Source organism: Tachysurus vachellii, chromosome 13, assembly GCF_030014155.1.
Source record: "Tachysurus vachellii isolate PV-2020 chromosome 13, HZAU_Pvac_v1, whole genome shotgun sequence".
In the NCBI taxonomy this organism is placed as follows: domain Eukaryota; kingdom Metazoa; phylum Chordata; class Actinopteri; order Siluriformes; family Bagridae; genus Tachysurus; species Tachysurus vachellii.
Genome location: NC_083472.1, coordinates 18,660,443 through 18,686,468, shown reverse-complemented (window position 1 = coordinate 18,686,468; position 26,026 = coordinate 18,660,443). Strand labels below are relative to the sequence as shown.

The following is a 26,026-nucleotide window of genomic DNA, read 5'->3' as shown; positions in this document are numbered from 1 at the left end:
CATTTGCAGATTTAAACAGTTTAGTCCTTGTATATAATGTAACATCAGATGAATGTTTAATACAATATTAGTAAGAGACGTAATGCTTCGTGTCACACGCTTTAGTCGGTCACAAAAACACCAGGCATTAAAAACATCAAGTCTTTATTGAAATCTAATTTGTGTTCATTTCTGTTTTCAGCTCATGCCAAGGTACAAAAAAAATTAGGCACAAAAGACTAATAGCGACACCACTAATCCAGAAAGTAAAAGGACCCTAGAAATACAGAGCAGGAAAAGAAAATGGTTGAGAAAAATAAGCAAAATTATTCATAGCAACTAAAAAAAAATCTTTAAGCATATCTCAAGAATTAACCATATGATAGATTAGAGATGGTATAGAATGTGTTCACCAAGTTCACTACAGTGTATTGTATATGTAAATCATTCAATGTCCATCTTCATCTGCAGGATAGAAACTGTAAAATTCACCATGGGATTTTTGAGTTATGTGGATGGGTTCTATTGCTCTTAGCTCTTCCTTATACACTAAAATGGATCATGGGCTAAAACATAACTCCTGTTTGTCATTGAACTTCTCATTTGATCGGTTCCTCTTTTTGTCCTACAGGCTGTAGAACTTGAGGCTTCTGTCCATACCAGTAGATGACAGGAACTGAGCATGCTCACCAAAAGCCACACCAGTCACCAAACCTGAGTGATCTACAGAAAACAATTTGAATTAGAATAAGACAGACAGATAGAAAAGAAAACAAAAGCATTTCTTAATCTCCTAATGCTCAGAAATCTCGGCAGGTCAATTTTAAACCTTGAAAACAACGATTTAAGGGAACGCTCAATACACTATATGAACGTGTTTATGCTTTCGTTGTAGAACACGCTGCGCTCACCAGTGAAGTTGAGAACCTCAGTCCACTGTTTGCAAATGTAAACTCGAATATCAGACCCTCCAACAGCCAGGTACGTTCCACTCTGATCAAACACCAGAGACTTCACCTGCATTTCAACAAGAGGAAGAGCAGAAGGAGAAAGTGAAAAGATTGATACGCGTTTATTGCACTCTCTTGTTTACTTCGTGGTATTTCAAACAAGAAGATGGTAATGATGGCAAAGAAGATGATTTTTCTAAATAAAATTGCAGTACACGTGTGAATAGATCAGCATATCAAACACTTCTAATAACTACAAAATAATTACAAACCTCATAGTTATTATCCAAAGTAATTGTCTTAAAGTTCTTCAACTTCCTCAGATCCCACAGCTTCAGAGAGCTATCCTGAGCACCTACAAAAGCACAACAATTATTTAAACACAAATAAAAAGTTTAAAAAAAAAAAAAAAAGGAAAACAAAAACAAAACTATGCATCATTTACCAGTAGCAAGGTAGTATCCATTCTCAGAGAAGGCGATGGCGGTGACCGGACCAGAGTGACCAGGGAAATTGGCCACATTAGTGCGCTCCTTCAGATCCCAAATCTTAATCTGCGAGTCTGCTGTACCGGTACCGAAAATCAGACCGTCAGGGTGGAACTGAGCACAGGTCAGCGCTGTAGACAGAGGGAGAAAAGGGAGGTTACACAACACAAGCAAGAAGCACACAGTGACAAGAGCGAGAGAGAGAGAGATGAAATTACACACCACATCCTGCTGTCTCATCTGTGACTTTCGTGAGAACACGACCAGTTTGGATATCAGAGAAGGCCCAGTACTAGATAACAAAAAAGACCAGAATGTTAGAAATGGTCATGTCTGAAAACAATTAGCACCATATTTTTTTTTGACAACAGTAATGAACAGTAACTGTGAGATAAGCCTGCAAGCTGCAACCTTGGCTCGGTGTTTCTTTCTACAAAAACCTTGACGATATACCTTTTCTGCCAACTGAGGAAAAGAAATCAGCCCTGTTTTTACTGACAAAACAGATTTAAGTTAGATTTATTTGCTGAGATAAAGTTCCTGCCTTCTTCCACCACTTCTGTTGAACAACATGGGTGAGAAGCTGTGAAAAGAAGCTGTCCTGATGTTTCAGAAAGACAGACAGGTTTTGCTGTATTTCGCCGTTCAACAAACAGAACAGAAAACAAAATAAAACCTACTCCTTACTGACGTTCGCGAAACAAAGTTAATTTGGTGTCTCTAAACTTCACAGCACTTCACAGTAACAATGCTGTAACTACAGAGCGAGATACTCGCCCTGAATCTTGAAGCTCACTGTACTGAACTTTTTTTTTCTGGGTTGATTAATCATTCATGTCTTAAGACAGCTGATCTTCTAAATCAGAAACAAGCTGGTATGGGGCAGCAGTGACAAAACAAAGCATAGTGGTCATATATCCCTCTCATCATGGTCATCTTTCCTGTTCGACATGTCAAAAGGAATGTGTGATGTGAGAACAGAAAACCTCATAGCTGAATTTCTGGACCACTTTTTTTGAAGTCACAAATTTGATGTACTACACGATCAGATACTGGATCGCTGCGGTTGTCTGTATTAATGCACTGAACAAGTTTACCTCATTACATGACACTCACAACCACATTTCAGCTGTCAATTAGGTTTGTGGCCCAAAAAAAAAAAAAAACATGGGATCTGGGCAGCACACACTAATTTTCATAGTACGGCACATATTGTTCATATTTATCACCTGATCCTCAGAGGAACTCAGCAGGTAATCCCCAGTAGCATGCAGGGAGAGGCCAGTAACTCCTGCCTCATGAGCTCTGACCACCTGCACACAGTTTCCAGCTGCAAGAGACCACACACGGATGGTGCTATCTGGAGATGCTGAAAACACCAGTGACTGTGGAAAGGGAAAATGTATTAGCTTAATAAAAGTACAGAAATTTGTATGGACGTGCTATGAGGTTAGAAGTCGTCTGTGAACCTGAGATGGGTGGTAGATGACAGAGGAGACTTTTTTGGTGTGGCCTTTGAGAGTGGCCACAATCTGCTCCTCTCTGCGATCGAACACCACCACGTTCTTATCCGCGCCACCTGGATTGTGAAAGCAAGAAACAAAGGAAGAGAAAAAAAAATTAATCTGGAGTATAGACATTACAATTCCTGTGAACTCCAAGAGTCAGCTAGGTCATGTTTTGTGTGCGTGCCTGTACCTGTGAGCACTTTGTTGGTGTCTGTGGGACACAAATCCAGAGCAAGGATTCCGGGGATGCTGGCACTGTGCAGACCCTGAACAAGGAAAGGAGGGAAAAGGAAAAAAAAAAAGGCTCATTCCAATATTTAACCTGGGAGCAGCACATTTACCATACAACAATGGTATGCAAATCAAAATTTGTAATAGTGCAAGTACATAAAATTCTGTGCATACTAATTAACAAATAATATTACTGAACATTTACCAAAAGCGGTCACTTCTTAATGTCTAAATGTAGTTATAAATATATTATAGTTATAGTTATAAATATATATCTTTTTATTTTTCAGTGTATAGTTCTGGTTTCATTTGTTCTGGTCCTTGACATTTGTGACAATTTGACAACTGTGACTAGACTGTGAGCAGATGAGGGTGAATGAATAAATAAAACAACTATGCATATCTGAGAAAAACGTTTCCTATCTCAGTGCAGTGCCAAATTTATTACATAAACGCATGTTACTCATTGATGAGACAGTGAAGCACAGACAGTTTATTTTTTTTCCATGTGTTATTGGTTTCTACTACAGTATTTTTCAAGCAGTTTTCAAGCCATATGTTGCTAAGCCCATATACAGATTGTGGTCCACTAGTAGGTCCATGCCAGCACAAGAGACTTACAACATGGGAAGACGCTTGGCGATACTTGCTGAGATCCTCTGCTCTGACCAGCTCCTCTGGCACTGTCTTTCCCCTCTGAATTACAAAGAAAAATACATTTTCACACCTTGAGGTCTAATAATATTTGCAAATAATGCAAGGATCAATCAGAAGTACAATAAAAGGTAATCTTTATTTACAAAAAAAAAACAACAAACACTTATTGTTACCTTCTTTCTTTCGGTGGTCAGGACAGTGGCCTTGTCTTGTAGCTGAGAAAATAAAGACAATGTCAACTGCAATCAAAACAACCAAAGTACTGGACAGTGTTTTATTTAGAGACAGTTGTGGTGAACTGACCTTCTGGATGATCTCTGGAGTCATTCCCACCTGTTCACTGACCTCCATGGGCTCACCACCCGCACCCTGAGCAACACACAAGCGTTTCAACAAAGGAACAAATTGATCGACTATACATAAAAAGTCTGACAGCTTATTACTAAAGTCAGTAAGTGAAACTGTATGTGAACACTGACCACTGCTGCAGGCTGGGAGGCAGGAGCAACCTGGGGAGCAACCAATCCGGCTTGAGGTTTGAGTGTGGCCAAAGCTGCAAAGGCAAGGATTACAGGTATCAATGTGTGTATGCATGTTTACAAAAACTCAGAAAGTAACTCCAGCATACTTCAGTAATAACAGCAGCTGAATGAATGAATTTTCTGTTTCGCTGGAAAAACTGCTTTATCCACACAACACTTTTGTTTCATTCTTCTGTGGTTCACTTAAATAAAATTTACACTAAACCAAAAATCATTGAAATATTAATTCAATTTAAAATGGTTGATGTTTCCAAAAATCAAACAAAAAGTAGTGCTTGCCAAAGAAAACACTGAGCGGCAGGTGCAAGAGTGAGGGTGACACCTTCCTTGGCAGTGTTCTACCAGATATTAATATAGTTGTTTTCCAAAATCAAACAATCTATTAATTAACAAGCAATAAATAAATTTATATTCGAATTATATGGGTTCGAACCCCAGCAACACCAAACTCTGATTATTACCATTAACCGTCTCTGCGCTCTGACCTCAAACTCCAAAGTAGGGATATGCAAAGAATGTTTCACTGTGCTGTAATGTATATGTGACAAAATAAAGCCACCTTCTAACTTCCTGCCTCTAAAATGGACCATTACTCACTACTTTTTAAAATGTGAAACTAATACATAAAGATTTCAAAGAATTTGTAAATTTTGTGATTACCATCAGAAACCCCTATAAAGCTGTGTGGTACTCACCCTCTCTGGCAGCAGTGACCTCTTTAGTGAGACGAGCAATAACCCTGCAGGCGGCATCGTGTTGGTAGAGTGCGTGTGACAGCTCCTGGCGTGTTGTCTGCAACTGCTGGCGCAGTGTGAAACTGTGCAGCATCACTGCATCCTAAGAAATACATGGTGTGTTCATAGGTAACAGTGGGTTTATGCTGCAATTACAGACAACATTTAAGACAATGGATTATGAGACAATGAGGTTTGTCATATAGAGGGAAGCTGTAATCTTGGCTTTAAAGAGAGAATTTTAGAAACGCAAAAAAAAAAAACTTGTAACATACCCACTCGTCTTGAAGGGATTTCAGAATGGCAGGGATGCTGGTAGCAGATGGTGCCTTTGGTCGAATAGGGTGAGCGACTATACACGTGGACAGGACAAGACAATTTTGAAGCAATGAAATATTTTGTTTGATTCCTGTTAAGTAACAATTCAATTCAAATTCATTTGTATGGCGCTTTTTACAGTCGACATAGTCTCAAAGCAGCTTTATAGAACAAACATAGAACAAATGGTTAATATAAAAAATAATATAAAAGATGAATAAAATACAAGATTAATATTAGATATATTTAAAATGTGTTTGTATTTATCCCAAGTGACCAGGTCTGAGGTGACTCGAGTGACTTTGGGGAGGAAAAACTCCCTTGAATGGTAAACCAAGAAACCTTGAGAGGAACCAGACTCAAAGGGGAACCTCATCCTTATATGGGTGACACTGTATTGTGTGATTATAAATATACAGTCCGACAAATGTTGTATTGATGACTAGGTTGTTGTCCTCAAAGACCACATGGAGTAGATGTCTTCTCTTTAGTCTAGCAGAGTCTAACTGCCTGGATCCTCACGGAGTCGACCTCATCTCAGTGGAGGTCCAAAAACTTCATGGCATGGAACAAAACATTCAGATAAATTAAGCCATAACTGTCGATAATATTGTACTATTTACCCTTGATGTCAACCAGCTGCTCCTCAGACAGTGGTTGTCCGTTAATGGGATCAGCTCCATTCTCAGCGATGTATTTCTCTATGAGGCGGCGTTCAAATACCTGATTGGAGACCGGAGAGACACAAGGGTGCTCCGGTACCTCATTTGAGACTGTAAACAAGACAGAATATTAAAATGTTGGTTCATAAAAATGACCCTAATCAAACTGGCTGATTGATGACCTGTGAATGTGAATAACTGTATGTGTGTATATAATAAACAAATGTATAATTTATTCACATTTACTTGCAATGTGGCATCTTTTCTGTGTATAAAGGATTTTTAATTAGGATTTATGCAGTTAGTTAAACAGTTGATATAAGACCTGGTTGCTCGGTCCAAGTCCATTCGGCTGAATCTCAAATGGTTGCTTACTATTTTTTACTGAAGTGCACTTCATACTGTATGAAACGATGGCCTTCACTGCACTGTTGAGTCGTTTGAGACTCAACCACACTGAGAGGTTTTACTAAACATTACAGATATAACTATACAGACACAAACCACACCATAAAGGCCACAATATCGCATTTAAAATTCACCTTTAAATCACATTTTGCAGCTGTGTACAATGCTTATAATTAGCATCATCAGCTTAGCTTAGCATCGTTAGCTTAGCATAGTTAGCTTAGCTTCCGGCTAAGTTGCTGCGCAGAAAAGCTTTACAGATTTGCCGCTGTGTGCAATGCGTTCAATTAGCATCATTAGCTTAGCATCGTTAGCTTAGCATCCGGCTCAGATGCTGCACAGAAAAGCTTTACATCTTGCTAACAGAGGCTAGCTAGCGACCGGCGATACACAACAAGTTTTAAACTTACTTGCACAAACCAAAGACATTTTCGTTGAGCGGACGTTTCTCTGATCTTTTAATCAATGCAGGAAAAACACTCGGAGAAGAAAACGTAAATTTGTATAAACAAATTTAGCTAAAACGGTAATCTTTAACACAGCCCGAGCTCATACATACATGCCCACAATCGGAACACGTTGGGAGCAACGGGCGCTCAAACTTAACCGCGATGCATTGTGGGATAGCCACAAGTCCTCCACAGTGAGACTGTCCTTTTTAAATGAGAAAATAGTCCCTTTGATCAGAAAAGTGTTGTGTCTCATATAAAAGGCATATCATGTCTTCATGTAAGGACTAGAAGTCATTATGTTATTCTACATTCTAAGTTTGTATTATGTATTTATATATATTACAGGTTAAGGTGCTGATGTTGGGAAGAAAAGGTGCATAGGGCTCATAGGGACCCCATTCATCACAAAGGTCTTCAGGGTTTTGTGCAGAGATCTTGCTTTACATGCACAGAGGCACTGCAATGTTAAAACTTATTCAGGCCTCTTAGTTCCAGTGAAGGGATATCTATGTAATGTAAAAGTAATGCTAATATAGCTGTGTCCATCCAACGTGTCGGTGATGGTGTCCATGAACATGTATTTTATCCAGCCATGTTGTTTCTTTACCTACATCTAATTCTGTAAGGTGTAATTTGTAAGATGTTTACCTACAATTGGGTGGAAAATTGATTTTTGGCTAAGTAAATTCAACCCAATTATACCCTTCCTTCTTTCCTTCCATCCATCCATCTTCAATAAGAAAACCTATCCCAAAAACACAGGGAAACAGGAATACATCCTGCAGGATACACCAAACAACTTCAGGGCTGTTTTACACTTTACCAAATTATTAGAAAGTATTGTGGAAGGGAAACAGATATTTATATAGCGTTTAGCAGACACCATTATCCAGAGTGACTTACATTTTATTTCAATTTATACAACTGAGCAATTGAGGGTTAAGGGCCTTGCTCAGGGGCCCAAGCAGTGGCAGCTTGGTGGACATGGGAATCGAACTCATGACCTTCCGATCAGTAATCCAACACCTTAACCACTAGGCAACCACATGTTTATACAAACGTTACGCTTTCCCCTTATGACAAACTATTCTGTAAAATCCAACACTTTATGTAAGCACCTAGATTATGTTCCTTGTTCTGCCTTATGGATATGCAAGGCATTGCACTGAATTTTATATTGGAACTTAAGATTTACTATATTACATTATACATTAATAATATTTATAGTCCATTATAAAAGAAACGAACTGTCTTTAGATAATGATGGACGACACTAAATAACACAATCAATATATCCTGTGATGATCTTATTATAATCATTTCATAATTTTTATCATAAGTATTTTGACTACGTGCATAACTTTATGCTTTCTCCACTTGTTTTCTTTCAGGTAATCAGGTCTACCATTGGCTGATGGAACTGAAAGTAAAAATAAAAATCAGAACAAACAAGACACAACATGCAAAATATATATACTTTTTTTAATAAAACCATTTAATAATTTGCTGAACAATACTTGTCACAATTAAACACTGCCTTTTATTCTTCTGACTAAAGCTGAACAGTTTGTATGTAAATCAAGTGAACATTTAGGGTCACTGTAAGGGTTGCTTCAGGTCAAAGAGTCCAGTTCCTCCTTTAACAAGTTTTCCCACGACCAAGCAAGCTGAAGGTGAATTCAATTTATCACACAAGCCTGTAAAGCAAAAAAAAAAGAAGACAATATGATAAAAGTTCCCATTTCTAGGAATGGTTTATTCATATTGAACAATTTGTCAGAACACTCCTATTAAAGCTAATACTGACAACCATCCATACCCAACATAGTAGCTTGTTTCAAAAACTTATAGCTGGTCTCAAATGTCATCTGCTGCAGTGGGGAGCTGTTAGACTGAATGCCGTAGCGGTTCAGAGGTTTGTACATGCCTTCAAAGCACATGTAGTCGGCCACTAGAGAAAGATGACGTGGGTCCACTTCGATACCTGCACAGATGAAAAAGAGATGCAATGAACTGCAGGATAAACAGAACAGCCATAAAAAAATGAGCACAGCTGTGTGATCAGAGACTTACCATAAACAGCAAACACGTCTTTAATCTCCTTCTCAATGACTCTCAGAGCCACTTCGATACCATACGTGTTGGCCATGGCATGGATCTCATTTGAATATAAACGATTCAAGTCGAGAACCTTAAAAAAAAAGTACAGGTATTCATTAAGTCCACTAAAGTACCAAATTTAATGAATTCATTTATTAATCTAGCAACACAAATAACATTTAGAAACACTAGTAAACACTAAATATGTTTTACATATTATAAACTTGTTAACGAATACGTTTAGCTTGAACTCACATTTCCATGCTTGAACATCTCCTGCATGTTGATGCCCTCAGTGTTTAGAACCAGTTCCTTGGCACCCTGCTTATTGGTCACCTCATTAAGTAAGCAACGTGTGATACCTTTTGTTTCCATGATTACTGCATTCTGAGCTTGTGCTACCACCAGAGAGGTCAGGTCAAAGTGCACTTTGCTAACTGGAAGCACAAGGGTGACCTGGGGAAAAAAAAAACAAACGATAAAGTTCACCAGGATGAAATATCTTTCATGCAAAACAGCATACGATTCTATGGCAACGTGCCCACATATGGAGGACTTGCATTTAGGGCATAATACGTACATAATTAAATCTAATGACTATAAAAAGAATAGGGTAATGAATATAATAAGTGAATTTCCAAATGATTCAATATAACTATAAAACTGTTAAAAAGCATGATGTGTCATTTATTAAAAGTAAAATTCTAAATTGTTGCATTGGTATAAAAGAATGAATACTTTTATACTTAATGTTGGGCTGCATTACACCACTCAGTTGTTTACCGTATACACTGGCTAAAGTTTGAAGACCCCTTAATCACACCCATATGTTGTTCTATAAACTGTTACGACAAATTTCGAAGCACACAATTGTCTAGAGTGTAACCGTATTCTGTTACATTAACGTTTACCTTTACTGGTAAGGAAGACAAACCTGTTCCAGCATGACAAAGCTGTATGCTGATGACATAACCATATGTATATAAATTAGGGCCTTAAACAGTAAGTGAGGGAGCAAGCAGAAGAATCATACACACTGGCCGTTTCTCAGAGACGCCTAGCAATAATTCGTCTTTGTATTGGGTTTCCTTCTTTTTGTTGAAACCGTTATGCAAATAAAGTTAACAAAAGACATTTTGGAGTCTTTTGACTAATTATGACTTCTTATTTTGTCCCAAATAAGATTCCTTACAGTGCTGAAAGATTATTTTTTTCTATGTATGATATGCAATAACTGTGATAACACTGTAGTGTCCAAGAACCACTATATGTCTGTACCTCACACCACAAGCTTTTTTGCTGGTCATATTTGTAGGCCTCAATGCTGGAGCTGAGCTGCAGCACTTTGTTGACTCTCATTGATTCCTGTGTTTCTCCAGTCACATTCTCTTGGATGGAAGGTTGACTGTTGCCATGCTTCTCCTCAGACGGTACTTCTGATGCCACCCCCTCTTCTGGCTGCTCGGTTCCCTCTTCTTGGTCTTCATCCCCACTGTTCTCACCCTCCTCACTCTCATAGTCAACCTGTAAGAACGGATGGTTGTTTTTAAGCCTTTTCTAGCCTTACAACTAGTAAGCCAGCATTGTACAACTGATCAAAACCAACTTGCTATTAAACAATCAAACAAGCCAAAAACATTTGTGTGACACTGGCAACGTCCAGTTCATGTGATAGCCACCCATAACCCCTTTCTTAGACAAGCTTTATAGACGTAACATAACAAAGGTGTCCTGCTCTCTACCTCCTCCTCTTGCTTCTCCTTCCTCTTGGCATCAGCTGCGTCTGCATCCCCTTCATTTGCCTCATCGTCCACCACTCTGCCCTCCTCTACTTCTTCATCTCCATCATCCTATAAGACCCAATACATGAACACAACAGTTTAATTCACCGTATCTTCTATAACTCTGAGTAAAGAAAGATTTCAGATATTCTACAACGTACTGCTATATTAGTAGAGTCCTCTGCATCCCGATCTGTGTCCTTTGATGTGGCTTTGCGAGTGTCCACTGAATTTATAGAGGCCAGCTTTGCACTCAGTTTCTTGATGGCCTCGAGCAGTAAAAAGAAGAATCTGAAGGGGGAGAAAAAAATATACAATCACAATCCTCTTTATTAGGAAAACCTCTAAACCAGCACATTCATTCATGCATACTTTTTACATCGTAAATTATGAGTTTGCATGGAATTTTCTTAAACTAAGAAGAGAGGGGTTTTGATTCTCAAATGTAGGTTAAACAGTCAGATGGTAAAATGCTATACAGTAACTTTTTGTTTTAAGGCATCCTGAGTGATTTAGACCTGCACTCTAGTGTGGACATCTTTGCCCATGTGTAATCCTGATATTTAAGACACATGAAAACAGTCAAAATAAAAGTGAAATCGTTCAACACAGCTAGGGCAACAAATCTGAAACGAGTCGAGAGAAAGCCAAACTCACCTGTCTTCCATGAAGCGAAGGATCTGCTGGGGTGACAGCAACTTATCGTGCTGGTAAAGCTCTGGAGGAAGAAAGTGAAAGGTGACGGTGAAGATTCGCTTCTTCTGGCCTCTTTTACCGTCCATTCGAAGCGTCTCCACCACGTCCACTTTGTGCAACACCTGTAGAAAGAATGTTTACCTTCACATCATTTTGATAGATTTATATTACTGAACGACAGCTACATGGGATCAGATCACAACAAGTCAGCACTGTCTTTCATACATTCTTTTAAATAAAGGATCAGTGTTAACATTCTTAGGTTAATGGGAATTTAGCCAGTCTAAAAATGACGTATATGAATGGAAAAATGACTTTTTTGTTCTGACTGTAATGAATATTTAAAAAGTAAAGTCATTAAATTGTACCTCTGCCAGACACACACGTATAAGCTTCTTCTGCAGGGTCTTCACTCGTTTTAAAGCTTTCCTGTTGCTTAAAACAGGAATACTCATCATAGGGGTCTTGATTTTGGAGCTAGCAATCAGAAGAATTTCACGCAACCTAGAATGAAATAAATAAATAAATAAATACCGTACATATTATTACTAGAGAATTATTGGCAACTGCTTAAAATGTATTTGTATTTTGATATCCATTAATTGACTTTAAAGCAGCAACTGTTGGATTATCATCATAACCTGCTTTTCGATATCATGACACACAGTGTAGAGATCATGTGATGCTCTAAAATGTATTCACAGACCTGGGAATACCCAGAGTGACGTTCATCTCTCCTCTGCCCGCAAAGTGAAAAGTGTTAAGAGTCATCTGAGTGGAGGGTTCACCAATACTCTGAGCAGCCAGCAGTCCCACAGCCTCTCCTGGCTCACACAATGCTCTCTGCCACTTCAGATGCAACAGGTGCCTTAATCTGGAATGTGCATATCCAATAATCTATAATAACATATCCAAATGTTTCACCAATTTCTCCAGACTTGAAATTTGCAAATAACTTCTTCCCACCTCTCACTGTCAACATGTTCCGATGATGAGTAAAATTCCTGCTTGATATTGAACTGACTGAGGTAGGACTCGATGATGGATTCAAATGTCTCTGACACGGAACCGAAACAGACGTCAGGCCGATAAACAGCTAGACATGGATCTGGGCATTGGGCCGACTTCTTCAGATACTTGGCACGACTGGATTCATTCAAACTTGTCCAACTCTCCATCAACTGTGAAAAACAAAAAAGATGTGTGATATTCTTAAAAGGATATCTGAATTTCGTGTGTTTATTTGTGCATCTATATAGTAATATTATTGATGCTGAAATAATAGTAACATGGTGATGTGTCTTGAATTGGTGTTAGTGCATCAAGCACAGCAGCATAAATGACTCGTTACCTGCAGAATAGCAGTGTCTCTCCCGTTAGTTAACGCTCCCAACTGGCCTTCAGTCTGAGCTTTAATCTTGCCTAGTTTCTTCTGAGAGAAGAGCAGGAAGGCACCATCTCTGGGAGATGAATGCTCATGCTTAGCTTTCCACTTCTTAATGGCCTTAAAGTGACTATGAGCCAACTGTGGGTCCAGTTTAGCCAGTACTTCATCCAAGCACTGTGATTTTCTGATAACCTTCAAATGCAAAAAATTTTTTTATAATAATAAGACTCCCAATTTAATTTCTGGGAAAAAAACATCATATAATGGCCTCCATTTGCAGAGTAAAAGCCTTTAGATTTGCAAACATTAGTTAAGCAGAGGTTCCTACCTCAAAGTTGTCTTTGATGAAAGGGAACTGACGAGGCTGCAGGAACTGAGTTTTGGGAATGTCAAGGCCGTCTTCTCCATAGAGGAACTGCACCACGCTGCCATCGCTGTCCCTCACTGTTAGGTCATACTGAACCACCAGTCCCTCAAGGTGCTTTATCACACATCTATAACATAACAAAAACAATGTTAATAAAGATAGCTGACACGGATAATATAGGTATTAACGAAATCTTTGCATAATGCATAAAGTGAGTGATCGTTAGTAGCCACTTTTCTGAGCCCTGTCAAAATATTTAGCGGTTTAAGACTGTACATCACAGTGCTATAGAGGAAAGGGGAGAGCAGGAAGAGAAAACTGTTCTGTGGATATGAGAATACAAGTTAAAAATCTTTCCTGTCGTAACAGCGTGAATGAAATTGGTAATAGGAAAAAGTGAATCAATAGATCATTCTCCTCTCTCATAATACAATTAGGCCACATATTGCGTTAAAGCCTTTCTTTCTTAGACACACAATGTACATACAAGCCTAAATGGCTGTCCTTACTGAAAGTCTTGTGTCTGTCTTACCTTTGCAGATAGCCAGAACGACTAGTTTTAACAGCCGTGTCCACGAGGCCTTCACGACCAGCCATACAATGGAAAAAAAACTCCTGAAATTCAATAGTAGTAAGAATAATCACCAACAAAATATAAAAATGAAAAGTATTTTCAAAACTTTAATTGACTTTCTCAGGCTCAGGAGTTACACATTCACACTAGAGTAAAACAGAGCTAGTCTAACTAACGTAATTACTGTCATCTGTGTGTCTGTCTGGAACTTTAGTTAACAAGTCAGATGTTTAGTCACTTTAAACTCACATGAGGTTTTATGCCAGTCAGGAACCTCCCAGTCACAAAGCCACCAGAGCGAGGTTGTGGCTCATAAGGCTGAAAGCAAGGCAGAGATTTCCCAGAAGGCATCAGGGGAGGACGACGGCCTTCTAACTCAATCTGACCTAGCAGACACGAGATCTAAACGCAGACAGACACGACAAAGGCAACGTAGTTCAACTCCCATATAACCAAAAAAAACGACAGACGTAAAAGGTATTGTGTGCAGCAAGCACTTTTCCCCCCCAAACAATTTATTATTATATTTCTCAAATTCTTTAATGTGGATCACCTGCATTGTATTGACAGTGGAACCTTTAGCTCCAGACTGCACCATCAGCTGAAGGTTGTTCTCAGGAAATGAACGATGCAGCCCCACTGGCATGCACACCTTAACAAACAAAAAAAACAGATCATCATTATGTACCACCAGAATGAACAGTAACCATCATGAAATAATCAAAATAAAAAAGAACAGGAATATATGAAGAGCTAGCATTTTGAACCTGCCTGTGGCATTCAAAGGAAAAAAAACCTTCACCAATACCTTGTTGATGTTGTTGTTGACTTGATTGACCTCTTCTTTGAATTTGAGGTCCACCATGTTGAAATCTCGCTGATCTATGTTTAGATGGGCGTTTTGCCAAAAGTCTCGGCCTTCGTTTTCTGCAGCAGCCGCAGGCAGGTTAAAGGCTGCTCCAAGTGCCTGTGGAAAAACAACTGGTGAAATATTTGGACTACCTTTTTATCCAAGTAGGATGAAGACATCTGAGACCCAATTTTTCCCCAAGCACAGATTTGAAAATCTTTAAAAAGGACTGTCGGTTCTGCAAAGAGTAGCCACAATGTGAAATACTGTGCTTTGTTGAAAAACATGCATTAGTGTATTTATTTGTGATGATGTTTTCCAGAAAAAGACTATTCAAAAAGGTTAAAAAAACGACAGAAGCATGTTTGCCATGATTATTGTTTTTGTATTTGTTTCGCCTTGAATTTAATTTAATACGGTGTTTACGTGTTTGTTCTCCTGTAAGTTGTCATGTTTATGTTTGTCGGTTTTGTCCATCTCAGGTCACATATACAACCGCTAATCCCTGCTTAGACATCAGCAGAACCACAACTTTCAAATTAAACTCCAAAGACATGGAACAGCCCAGAAGACTCAGACCCCAATTGGTACACTCAAGCACCATAGGAGGCACCGCAAATGGCATGAGAGAAAGCAAAAGAGAGGTATACGTAAAATATCCGAGCTAGGCTAGCAGCTAACCCATACAAGCCGGCTATTCCATCCGATGTTCTAGCCAACATTTGTACCCTAGAAAATAATTGTTGCTACTGAAATGGGGCACTTAGAAAGCTCAACCATGCTATTAGTGAACAACAGTCAGTCCACCCAGATGGCGTCATCCTGGCTGGGGACTGCCATCATGCAGATCACAAGTGTGTGTTTCCAAAAAGACATCAACATTTTGCCATTCCAACACTGGGTAATGATATCTTGGACCTAGTTTACACAACACACGGAGGGGCAAATAAAGCCTCACCCATCGTTCACTTTGGCCTCTCTGACCATATCACTGTAATGCTAATGCCAGCATACAGGCCAAGGGTGAAAGTCATCAAGCCAGAGGACAGAACGAGTGTGGTCTACTGAGCAATACAGGACTGCTTTGACACAACAGACTGATTCATGTTCAAGCCAGCAGCCACTTACAACTAACACATCCGGAAATACAAAGAGTCAGTCACTGCCTACATCACCAAATGGATTGATGATGTAACAAAACCTTAAGCCTTTAGAGCTGATGACGATTCTGGCCTAAGTGCGACCAGAGCCAACCTGTCTCGTGGCATCAAGAGCACCTTAAAACCACAAGAAGCTGATTCTGATATTTATATATAGCCAGATAGTATGTGAACATATCATTTTTCATGTTGCTGCACCTTTGGACCGATAAACACAATTTCAGTCCACTGTACGTCATCAACAAATAGCCAAATTGACAATAAACCTGATTCTAACTCTAAAAACTGATCAGAGCTGCACGTTTTTTTTTTTACCACTACATCCTAAAAAGCTAAGGACATTTGTGACTGCAACCCGGCTGAGTTAACAATGTGTGATTCTAATATAAATGAACCAGTGGATCATTGTCACTGACCTTAATGCCACAATTAACTGATTCTTTGATAATCTTCTTTCTCCGTTTGTTGGCTCCCGGTTTTACTAAAATGTCTTCGACACCTGTTAAAAAAACAACACAGCATGTAGCAAAAACACCTCAGTGCTCAGAGTCGATGCTAGAGCTAGACACTTATGTAATGATGTAGTTATTATTGAAAATGTAACAAGAATTGTCTCATCAACAGCTTAGAAATGCACAAAATTTTCACAATTGGTGGAATGATAGAAGATATAGATAGACAATAGCTCTTACCCATTGTAAAGCCACGATAGAGCTGTAGGTAGGCGGTAAAAAGGCGGGCCAAACAGCTTAGAAGCTTGCCACTGGTCTCTCCTCCATAAAGCTCATAGCAGCAGTGCACTAAGCCATATGCAGAGCTCCCATAGTGTGCTTTATCCAGAACACCCACTAGCAGCTCACCATTACGAATGACCACCTAAACCCAACACAGTAAAAATTATATATTCCAAAACAAATTGAATAAAAAACTTTTACTGCAAGCTAATTTTAAGACATATTACTGCTCTATAATACAGCTATACAAATCACCTGAGAGTCACACATGGAATCTGGATGGTAGCCTGGCACGGACCGAGGAGGCTCTTTCACCCATGCTTTATTGGGAATCTTGGCCTTTCCTGTCAGGTTCAGAGGGATGTGTTTCTCAGGGATGACATTCAACAAGAGGGTAGACACAACCTTTGAAAAAATAAAATGATCCAAAAGATGACCCAATAAGCAGTGCCTTAAGATACAAAGCCCTATTTACCTGAGATAAACTCTAAAAAAAAATCTAAACAGAAATCACATAGGGCCGTTTTATTCTTATTTTTTAATTGATTCTGTCTTCCTTTACTAAATTAGGCACTGGATATTGGTTGTGTAGCATAATCTGAAATCACAACACTGACCTTTTACAGAATACCATTTATTTTCGAAAAAAATTGTATAGCGAACAAGATGAGATAATTCTGAACAGAAAGGTACAAAAACATTTGAATTATGAAACTAGTGTGTATTGTACGCCGACAATTAATATAGAAAGTCATCTTTACATCTTTTAATGAGATTTAACTATGCACTTCCATGTATTCTTTACCTCAGCTCAGGGTAACTCTACCGGCCATGTGGGTAATGGACTGTGTTCTAGTTCATGGAGTTTTTAAGCCATATTTAGAATGGAAAAGAATTTTAATCAATGTTTAATATTCAGCACAGTTTTTAAAATGTGTAAGGAATGAGGAAGAGACAATGGTGAGGAAAAAAATAAGACAATAAGACAAAACAAGTTACCAAGACAATTCTGTGAAGATATTTACACATGGTGGCAGATGGTCGGGCAGATGGAGGATGACATTATATTATCGATTATCGTAATTGTTCTTGTTGTTTATTTTTAACAACATTACATCTTTACTTTTATATCTCTCAGCTCAATACAGAATAAATAATAAAAATAATAATACATTAACACACAAGACCCCACTCCCTGAGAGACAGACACAGTGCAGCTACCTGCTTTCCAGTCCAAAGTTTTTGAGGTTTGATCAGAGCAGGAGGGAGCAGCTTGACTCTGCCTCTTTTATCAGTGAGACCTCTATAGACCAGCTCCATGTACTGATCTTGTGGGAAGAAGCAGCCACGGATTGTCATGCTGGTGCCTGACACCATATGGTCCTGGATTAATCCAGCCAGGGGCTTCCCATCCTGGAGTGAGGAAATTTACAAGAAAACCCAGAACATCAACTATCTGATTTAGTATTAAGCAGAAAAAAAGCATCCTATGCATAATCAGTGTCTCACCTTGGGCACCAGGTACTGCTGGTCTGTGCTGACAAGCGTGTAGGCCTCAGCCCGACCCAGCTCACTCTGTGGAAAGTGTGCGTTCATCTCATCACCATCAAAGTCAGCATTGTAGGCCTTGCAATTAGCGTAATGCAGCCGTAGCACCTTCTCTCCAGGCAGGATGCGTGCACAATGAGCCTGGATAGATGGTCTGTGTAGTGTCGGCTGACGATTCAGGAGGAGCACATCACCGTTTTTGATGTGCCGATTAACCTGGGGAGGGAGAGGGGAGTGGGGTGGAGAGTAAACATATGAAACAATACCTTTTTAAAAGGATTTCAAGTGAATCTAAATATTACATCTTACAAGTGCTCAATTTCTTAAGTTCTTGAAATTCAGTATTCATATTTTGGCTGTACATTCAAACCGGTCATACTGATTTATTGGTCAAAATGAAGTAAAAATAATAAAAAAAAATCTTATTCACGTCTAGATTCCCTACAGGGACACTTACGATCTTCATGGGCATACAGTGCTGGCCTGTGCTGGGTGTAAGCAGTTGCTTAGCAATAGCCTCTCTCTGGGTGGGGTTGATGCGGCTGAGAATGGTGCGGGAACCATCCTCGTTGATAACCATAGAGGCTCCTGGGTGCACATCAGGCCCGTTAAGTACAGCCTGCCGCAGCTCCTTCACATTCCATGGTGTCACTGGCTGTGGGTACGTCAGCTTAGTCGCAAACACCTGCAGTTAGACAGCCAGAGTAAGATGCAGATGCTGCATTTGAGCTGCTAATCAACTATATACAAACCAGTGCAATTACACCATAATGAATTCACAGCATTAAACATAATTCTGTTCATCGCTACTCTGATTTTGTTGTTACAGTGCTACACAAGTAACCCTGATCCTGTTTATAAGTAGATTGAGTGAATAAAAGCTTATTTGTGAAGACTTTGTGAAGTGTAATTTAGACATTTTAACTGAAAATTTTTCATATCTGTAATAAACAATAAAAGTAAATAATAAATATAAACATCGGAATTGTTTTGATTTACAAATCATAATCATATTAAATAAATTTTTTTACAAATAATAATAATAATTAAAAAAACAAAACTGTCTTCTTATTATATTTTTCCTACCATGGGTATTCCAATCTCATTAGTTCCGATGTACATGTCAGGACAGATTACAGAGCGAGCAGCAAAGTCCACTCGCTTCCCCATCATATGCTTCCTAAAAAGACCCTCCTTCTTCTCCAAGAGCTAATACACACACACACACACACACAAAAAGAGGTGTCACAATAAACCCATTAAAACACCATCAAAATAAAACCTGAAATCATATAATTTATTATAGATTCTAAAACCAAATAATCTCATTTCAAACTGAACTAAAAAAGCAGGTGTCCCAAAGAAAATGCAGTTACTGTGCAGCCATCTTAAGCAAGTCTGTTGCTAAGGAGTTGCTGTGGTGCTCCAGGTAGTTGCCAGGGTGTTAATATCGTATCTCAGATGATTGCTAGGGGAATGAAATGGCATTTTTTGCTTGGGTTAAGAGTGCCAGGGATTGTTGGTTGTTAGGATGTTGCTAGTCAGTTGCCATGATATCATAGGGGCTTTTTACACCTGGTCACTTCATGCGTATTCTGTGATCGGATAGCTATCCGATCGTAAAAAGACGGATATAAATCCGATCGCTCAAACCAATTCAGGAGGTGGTTATTTCAGATGAAACTGGACAGGTGTAAATGAATGTGGTTGTTCAAGCCACATACGTCAATGCTATACTCCACCCAAACGCAAGTGGTCTTTCACCCAGGCGTCTCGTTGGGTCTTAAAATGCACTGTTGCCCCCAGCAAAAATGCAGCAAACAGTAAATTCTGTTTTTTTGTAGCATAACCTCTGTAACAAGTTTTTTCGTGTTCTTTTTGAGTGCATTTTGAAAACTTTCAATTACCCTGGAAATGAGGTAAAATATATTTGCATTTTGGGCTGGAGTAGAAAGATTGGATTGATATCCGATTTGCCAAGACGCATTTATGTGGCCTAATGTAAATGGAACAGTTTTAACAAATCAGATAGCTATCGGATCAGAGAAAACATGTGACAAGGTGTGAAAAGGCCCTAAGGTAGCTGCTAAGGGGCTCCAATAGTGTTCCAGGTAGTAGATATTAACTTAAGTGGAGAGATATTAAGTTCTAGTACTCAGACTAGGATTTTGCTAGCTGTTTGTTATGGTACCCTCTATGGTGATCCCTTCACTGCAAAGTGAAGTCACGATTTAAAACACAAAATAGGATTCCTTAGGTTTCAGCTAATTAAATCAAAGTAGGTAATGAAAAGCTTTGTAATTGTAAAGTTATTTCTCACACACACAAAATAATAAATAAATAAATAAATAAACACGGAGTAAAACATAAGAAACCTGGCGGATTCCGGGGAACTTTTCGGTCATCAGCTTGTCCATATCGCTGTCAAACACAATGTTGACGTGACTCTGCAGGCGTATCCAAACGTTATACAGTTTGTCTGTAAGGGTAACTCCAGGTAGCCCGGTTAAAAAAGTCTGATCCATCTGAGTGGGTTCTGTATTATTTGTAGGCTGGAAAGATCCAGAACAATGCATTCCCATTAAACAGGCTTAAAAATACAATTAAAATAACTTTTAACAGTTAGTTAGTAATTATATCACAGGTTTATATGAACATGCGTATTCTAATACATCATATTCTAATATAACAACAGTCATGTACCCTTTTATTAATACAAAATCACAGGCAGATTTCTGTGAAACACTGTCAATAAGTACTTTCCTATAACACCACCTCATGTCATGTTCTATTCCTTTTAAATCATGCTAGGAAATAGGAACCAGGAGCACTTGAAATTCCTACAGATTTAATATCTCCATACCTCCTCCAGCTCTGTCGGAGTGCCATCTATCGTCCCGGCTTTCTCTGCCGCAATAAGCGCAAGCAGTTTCTGAATGAGCATGTTGGATTTTAGCACCGCCTGCATGTTCACTGTCTGACCGTTGGTGAACATCTGATCTCCCAGCCGACTGATTGGCCGGTATCTGGTTCGTGCAGAAAATTAGCTTTCATTCCAAAATGAATTATTAAAGAAAACAAAAGAGATGCTATGAATATAAAAAAAGAAATCTACCTGGATGGAGGAACCATCAGTAATTCTAAGAAGAACATGTCTGGGCTAAAACTGTTAGGACTGTTCTCCGCCAGGCCTGAGAACAAGTGCTTCAGGAAGAAACCTGTAACAGATTATTAGTCTCAATTCACAACAATTCACTACAGTCTCCACACTTCGACACACTAACTGCTCTATTGCTTTAACGTTTGTAATACAGTCGGTACGGCAGCTGCACTTTTAGACTGAAAGAATAAAGCAGATATGTGTACATTCTTAATTAGGGGCTCAACAAGCAACTTTAATGCAGCAATTAAGAGCAATCATATATACTTAAAACACTTTTTGATGTATATGCAAATATTTCCTACTACCGTTGTCTCACAGATTCAATCCTGCGCTTACTATCTGGGTGAAGATTTGCAGTGCTTCCCTGAGTTTTCCTCTATGCTAGGATATGGCTCAGCAACATGCTTGAATAAGTGATATTATTATAATACTCACTCACTCACTTTTCTACCGCTTATCCAAACTATCTCGGGTCACGGGGAGCCTGTGCCTATCTCAGGCGTCATGGGGCATCAAGGCAGGATACACCCTGGACGGAGTGCCAACCCATCACAGGGCACACACATTCACTCACGCAATCACACACTACGGACAATTTTTCCAGAGATGCCAATCAACCTACCATGCATGTCTTTGGACGGGGGGAGGAAACCGGAGTACCCGGAGGAAACCCCCGAGGCACGGGGAGAACATGCAAACTCCACACACACAAGGCGGAGGCGGGATTATTATAATATATAAATGTAAATTAAAATGTACTGCGGGAGTCATTTATATTTATGTCATTTATACACACCGTTATATGTTATACAAAAGCTCCCCAAAAAAAAAGAAAAAACCAACAGAAAAGAAATCAAGATATAAACCATGATGTTGTTTATATTGTTTAACCTCAAACGCTCTTTTCTAGTCACAATCATCTTGAGTATTTCAATTTCACTGACTGTTAGCACTTTTTGATATACATGTGCTGACTTCTGCCAGACAACAGCAACTTTAAATAGCAATCTACAAACATTAGGGAGGTAAAAGGATCAGTTTAAAGGTTACTAATGAATTCATCATGAGCGAATTTGTCATCTCTGTGTTTGTCAATGATCCTTAGTAAAGGGGAGCAAATCTTACCCTCTTTTTCCCACACTTTTATGATATGATCTCGGGCCAAGCTTGGAGTTAGATATCCACGTTTAGCCGTGTGAACATCATCTGAAACAGAAAACAAGTTCAGGGTTAGGCACAGAAAAAAAAAAAGCCTGACTGACTACATGTACAGAAAAGTAAATCAAACAACAAACTAATGCAATGATAAAAGTAGACAAACCTTTGTGCGCATCGCTGTCGTCTTTGACACCCGAACGAGTGACGATTAATTTGCAGTTGTGCTCTCGACGTATTTGGGACTTGCCGGCACTTTATCGAAATAAATAATCGTTATAATGGTAATAATAAAATGTATAAAGATAAAAGCAGTGATGTATTTTAGCTTCAAAGTGAAGCTGAAAGACTCGACATTTGCTTACTTGCAGTTGGGGCATTTTTTAGAAGCCATGTGAGTTCTCCAAAATTGGGTGATGAGGCTGCCTTTCATCTCACAAATATGTTTGACCTAATCAGCAATTAGACATAGTCCATAGATGCCCCAGAAAAAACATCAGCTTCACTTAGCGTCTCGGCAAAATCTGATTCCATCTCATTTAAGTAGTTAGCAATTAAAAAAATCATTGTTACTCACAGGTGCACAGCCATGGCTGCTGTACTTGGCTTTTATAATAGGAGAACTGAATTCCTCCAAAGTTTCTTGGATTTCTGCCCCAGATGCTTGTGGACAACCTTCTAAAAACTAAGACAAACAAAGTTAACCCATTAGGCACAGGATGCTTAATAACATTAGATCAATATTCAGCTCTATCCGGTGATTCTTCACTCTCACCTGATTAAGAACATTTTCGAGATCCCAGACTTCCTTAAATGCTCCTACATCTAATAATTTGAGTTGGTTGAGAAGCAGGTGAATGGCAGCCCTAGGACATATCAACGTGTGACAGGACAGGCAGGAGCCACGTACAAGCATGTACAGTTTCTGTTGACAAACATAAAACCCAACAAATCACATAAAAAGCAGGGAGTATTACATTAACAATTCAACTGAATTTGATTTGTATAATGTTCAAATAAACATTATTCATCTAAAACAACTGTCACAAAGAAGCTGATATAGAAATACAGAGGTAGATTTCAATCCTAACGTGCTTGCCAGATGCAAACAGTTGGCATGGAAAATCTCCCTAATACAACATGAGAAAACAAAGCAACATGAGAACCAGTATGAAAACTGATTTTCTGGGGGAACCAGAATACGTGAGGTTATTAATAATTACTCATCTACCACAGTATACTATCAACAGTACTAGGTTTGTTGACTTGATGTTGAATGAATGTATGAATAAGAGTCCTGGGAAGAGCACAGGACAGATTTTATAATTCAGCAGCGGTTCCTTGGTCATAAATCTTTAAGGAAATCCCATGTGGCATAGCTATCTGCAACAAGAGGGAGATAATCACAAGTCACATTAACACACATGTGCATATCTCTGGTTTTAACATCCCAAGATCCAACACTTGTGACTTGCTGAACTTAAAAAGGAACAGTGTGACATGACAGCCAAAGTCTCAAGAAAAACCGTGGCAAATTATCCGTGTTATTAAACACTTGGATAGTAAAAAACGTTATTTCCTTATAAAACTGCACAAATTTGACCAGAGACTACTGACTATTTTATAAAGCAAACCAAATATATAGTTTGCTTAGTTTATTGCAATTTACTGCTCTTTATAGTATTTTTATAAAGAGACATGATTGTAGACAGGACTCGGATATATGAATAGCTAGATTATATGCATTTAAAAAAGAAATCTGTACTGAGGGGTCTGTGGAATTTATTTCTCACTTAAAAGGGTGCAGAAGCATTGAATCACACAAAGTAGAAATGTTGAACTCTTACATCAAATAAGAAAGGGTTGTAGACAGGTAGATGCAAGTCAACATGACCAAAGTGTCCTGGGCAGTTGTTGAAGTCCTGCATGCAGGTTGTGCAGATTTCTTTTAGGTCTGCTGGACCCAGTGATAGATCATAGAGTCCGTTAGGAGCGGCGTTACCGACGTTGTCCAGGAGCAGAGGATTAGTGATACTTTTGACACTCAGTTTCCTTTGTGAGGGGAAAAGATGAAGAATTACAACTGACAACCTGACAATAAATCACAGTATTTTCACATTTTTAAAAATGTTATTAAAATGTCATTTATTCACTGCAACAATTTTTTTTTCCAAATTTGACACTCCTGATTTTACAGTGTGTGACTGCATCAGTCTTTAAGATCATTACAAGATATATGTGCAAGATAATCCCAACTGAATCTTGCCAGAATTCAATAAAAGACACTGCAATTATTTGCTAATAGGTAAATTTTTACTAAATTCTACTTAACTCATAAATAACTGTGATCGGGTACCATGCAGAACACAGGGTTGTATTAACAGAAACTCCCCCAACCACCCAACCAAAGTGACCTTATGGTTATCCAAATTATTTTTTTAATCATTAATTACTATGGTTCAGTTACACTTTGCCATTACTGCACTTATTTCATGCAATCTTATGCCTAAAGGTTTGCCTAATGCTTCTCCTGGTGTGTTTGAGATGATCATAGGAGTAATGCGTATTTAAACTGCTCATATCTTGAGATTTTACGGTCTCTAGAGTCTCTCTGGTCATTCTCTCTGATCTTTCAGCAAGGCGTTTGGTCCTGCATCCCCATCCACACACACAAATATATATACATATAATTATTTTCTGCCAATCTGTGTTAGCCCATGAGTCTGTTGTGTGTAACTCCTAGGAGCTCAGTATTTTCTGAAATACTCAAATCATCCCTTCTGGTACCAACATCCATGCCACAATTAAAGGCAAAAGAGATCAGACTTTTTGCTCATTCAGCTGTATAATATAGACATTAACTGAAGCTCTTCGGCTGCATCTATACTTTATGAACGATCACTGACACTTGTTATATGTTCCTACTAGATAAAAACCACCATCTGCTGTTTCCTTCCCATATAAACCGGCTTAAGAACGTAGACAGACATGTTTTATACCAAAGACAGTCAGTTTTATACGACAGTATCTATTTAATTCAACACCAGACAGCTTATTATAAGACATAACTATAACAGACAAGTTGTCAAAGCTTTGTAGTTCTTTAACAGCACTATGAACAGCTCGCACTACATGCTTAGCTACTAGCTAGTCATTTGTTTTGTTTTGTTTTGATAAAATCAGCTCACTGTACAGTTACCTGATTTCCTCAGAGGAATACATGCCGAAACTCATGCTTTCCAGCCGCCTCCATGGCGTTTCTTTAGAAAAAAGCATTTTTCTTTTTTTTATTAGATTTACACTTATACACTGAACTTCATCCTGAAGCGAGTTAGCTTAGCTTAGCTTAGCTTCACATGGGCAAGAGCACAGGAGCTCCAACACGTGGGTTCACATGGACTTAACCAAAAATAAGAGGAGGGGAGACAAGTCAGTACTTCTTATAGAAATTAAAGTATGCTTTAACTATAAAAATGTAAATCATAAAAACAAAAAATCGAATTTATGTGTGATATAATTACAGAACAAATAAACGCAGCAGGGAAAATGAACCTTCCACCTCACGATTGTCAAATTTGGTAT

The 26,026-nt window shown here is 38.7% G+C and overlaps 2 protein-coding genes across 2 annotated transcripts; both read right to left on the bottom strand.

The window, feature by feature from the left end:
• Positions 1-127: 127 nt before the first annotated feature.
• prpf19 (pre-mRNA processing factor 19) lies at positions 128-7,111 on the bottom strand. The gene is made up of 16 exons (XM_060884492.1): positions 6,888-7,111; positions 6,031-6,180; positions 5,365-5,441; positions 5,051-5,192; positions 4,293-4,366; positions 4,117-4,182; positions 3,987-4,028; positions 3,778-3,852; positions 3,116-3,191; positions 2,887-2,996; positions 2,647-2,802; positions 1,640-1,709; positions 1,375-1,548; positions 1,202-1,284; positions 891-996; positions 128-702 (listed from the first exon to the last, which is right to left on the bottom strand). The coding sequence occupies exons 1-16, from the start codon at positions 6,904-6,906 to the stop codon at positions 605-607; spliced, it is 1,518 nt and encodes a 505-aa protein (XP_060740475.1). The 5' UTR covers positions 6,907-7,111; the 3' UTR covers positions 128-604.
• A 1,286-nt stretch (positions 7,112-8,397) lies between these two features.
• polr1a (RNA polymerase I subunit A) lies at positions 8,398-25,801 on the bottom strand. Its single transcript, XM_060884462.1, has 34 exons — positions 25,644-25,801; positions 24,292-24,496; positions 23,220-23,369; positions 23,022-23,129; positions 22,810-22,895; positions 22,611-22,699; positions 22,415-22,495; positions 21,242-21,344; positions 20,990-21,152; positions 20,502-20,678; positions 19,213-19,335; positions 18,584-18,811; positions 18,088-18,342; positions 17,800-17,991; positions 16,834-16,983; positions 16,537-16,720; positions 16,261-16,343; positions 14,643-14,801; positions 14,388-14,486; positions 14,084-14,236; positions 13,793-13,875; positions 13,222-13,387; positions 12,858-13,085; positions 12,473-12,687; positions 12,213-12,380; positions 11,875-12,010; positions 11,468-11,628; positions 10,972-11,101; positions 10,772-10,879; positions 10,308-10,553; positions 9,285-9,485; positions 9,003-9,120; positions 8,749-8,913; positions 8,398-8,626 (listed from the first exon to the last, which is right to left on the bottom strand). Exons 1-34 carry the CDS (start codon positions 25,718-25,720, stop codon positions 8,526-8,528), a joined length of 5,091 nt encoding a protein of 1,696 aa, XP_060740445.1. The 5' UTR covers positions 25,721-25,801; the 3' UTR covers positions 8,398-8,525.
• Between the last annotated feature and the right edge of the window lie 225 nt (positions 25,802-26,026).

Bases quoted from the DNA above. Each gene is read 5' to 3' on its own strand.
- prpf19 (XM_060884492.1), bottom strand. The intron at 1,710-2,646 runs GTGATAAATATG...TTTGTTATCTAG, and splicing joins TGAGTTCCTCTGAGGATCAG to TACTGGGCCTTCTCTGATAT. The intron at 703-890 runs GTGAGCGCAGCG...TGTTTTCTGTAG, and splicing joins TGAGGTTCTCAACTTCACTG to ATCACTCAGGTTTGGTGACT.
- polr1a (XM_060884462.1), bottom strand. From the start codon at position 25,720: ATGCTTTTTTCTAAAGAAACGCCATGGAGGCGGCTGGAAAGCATGAGT. The intron at 18,343-18,583 runs GTAAGTGTCCCT...CTCCCTCCCCAG, and splicing joins ACTGTATGCCCATGAAGATC to GTTAATCGGCACATCAAAAA. The intron at 13,876-14,083 runs GTGAGTTTAAAG...ATTGAATTTCAG, and splicing joins TGACTGGCATAAAACCTCAT to GAGTTTTTTTTCCATTGTAT.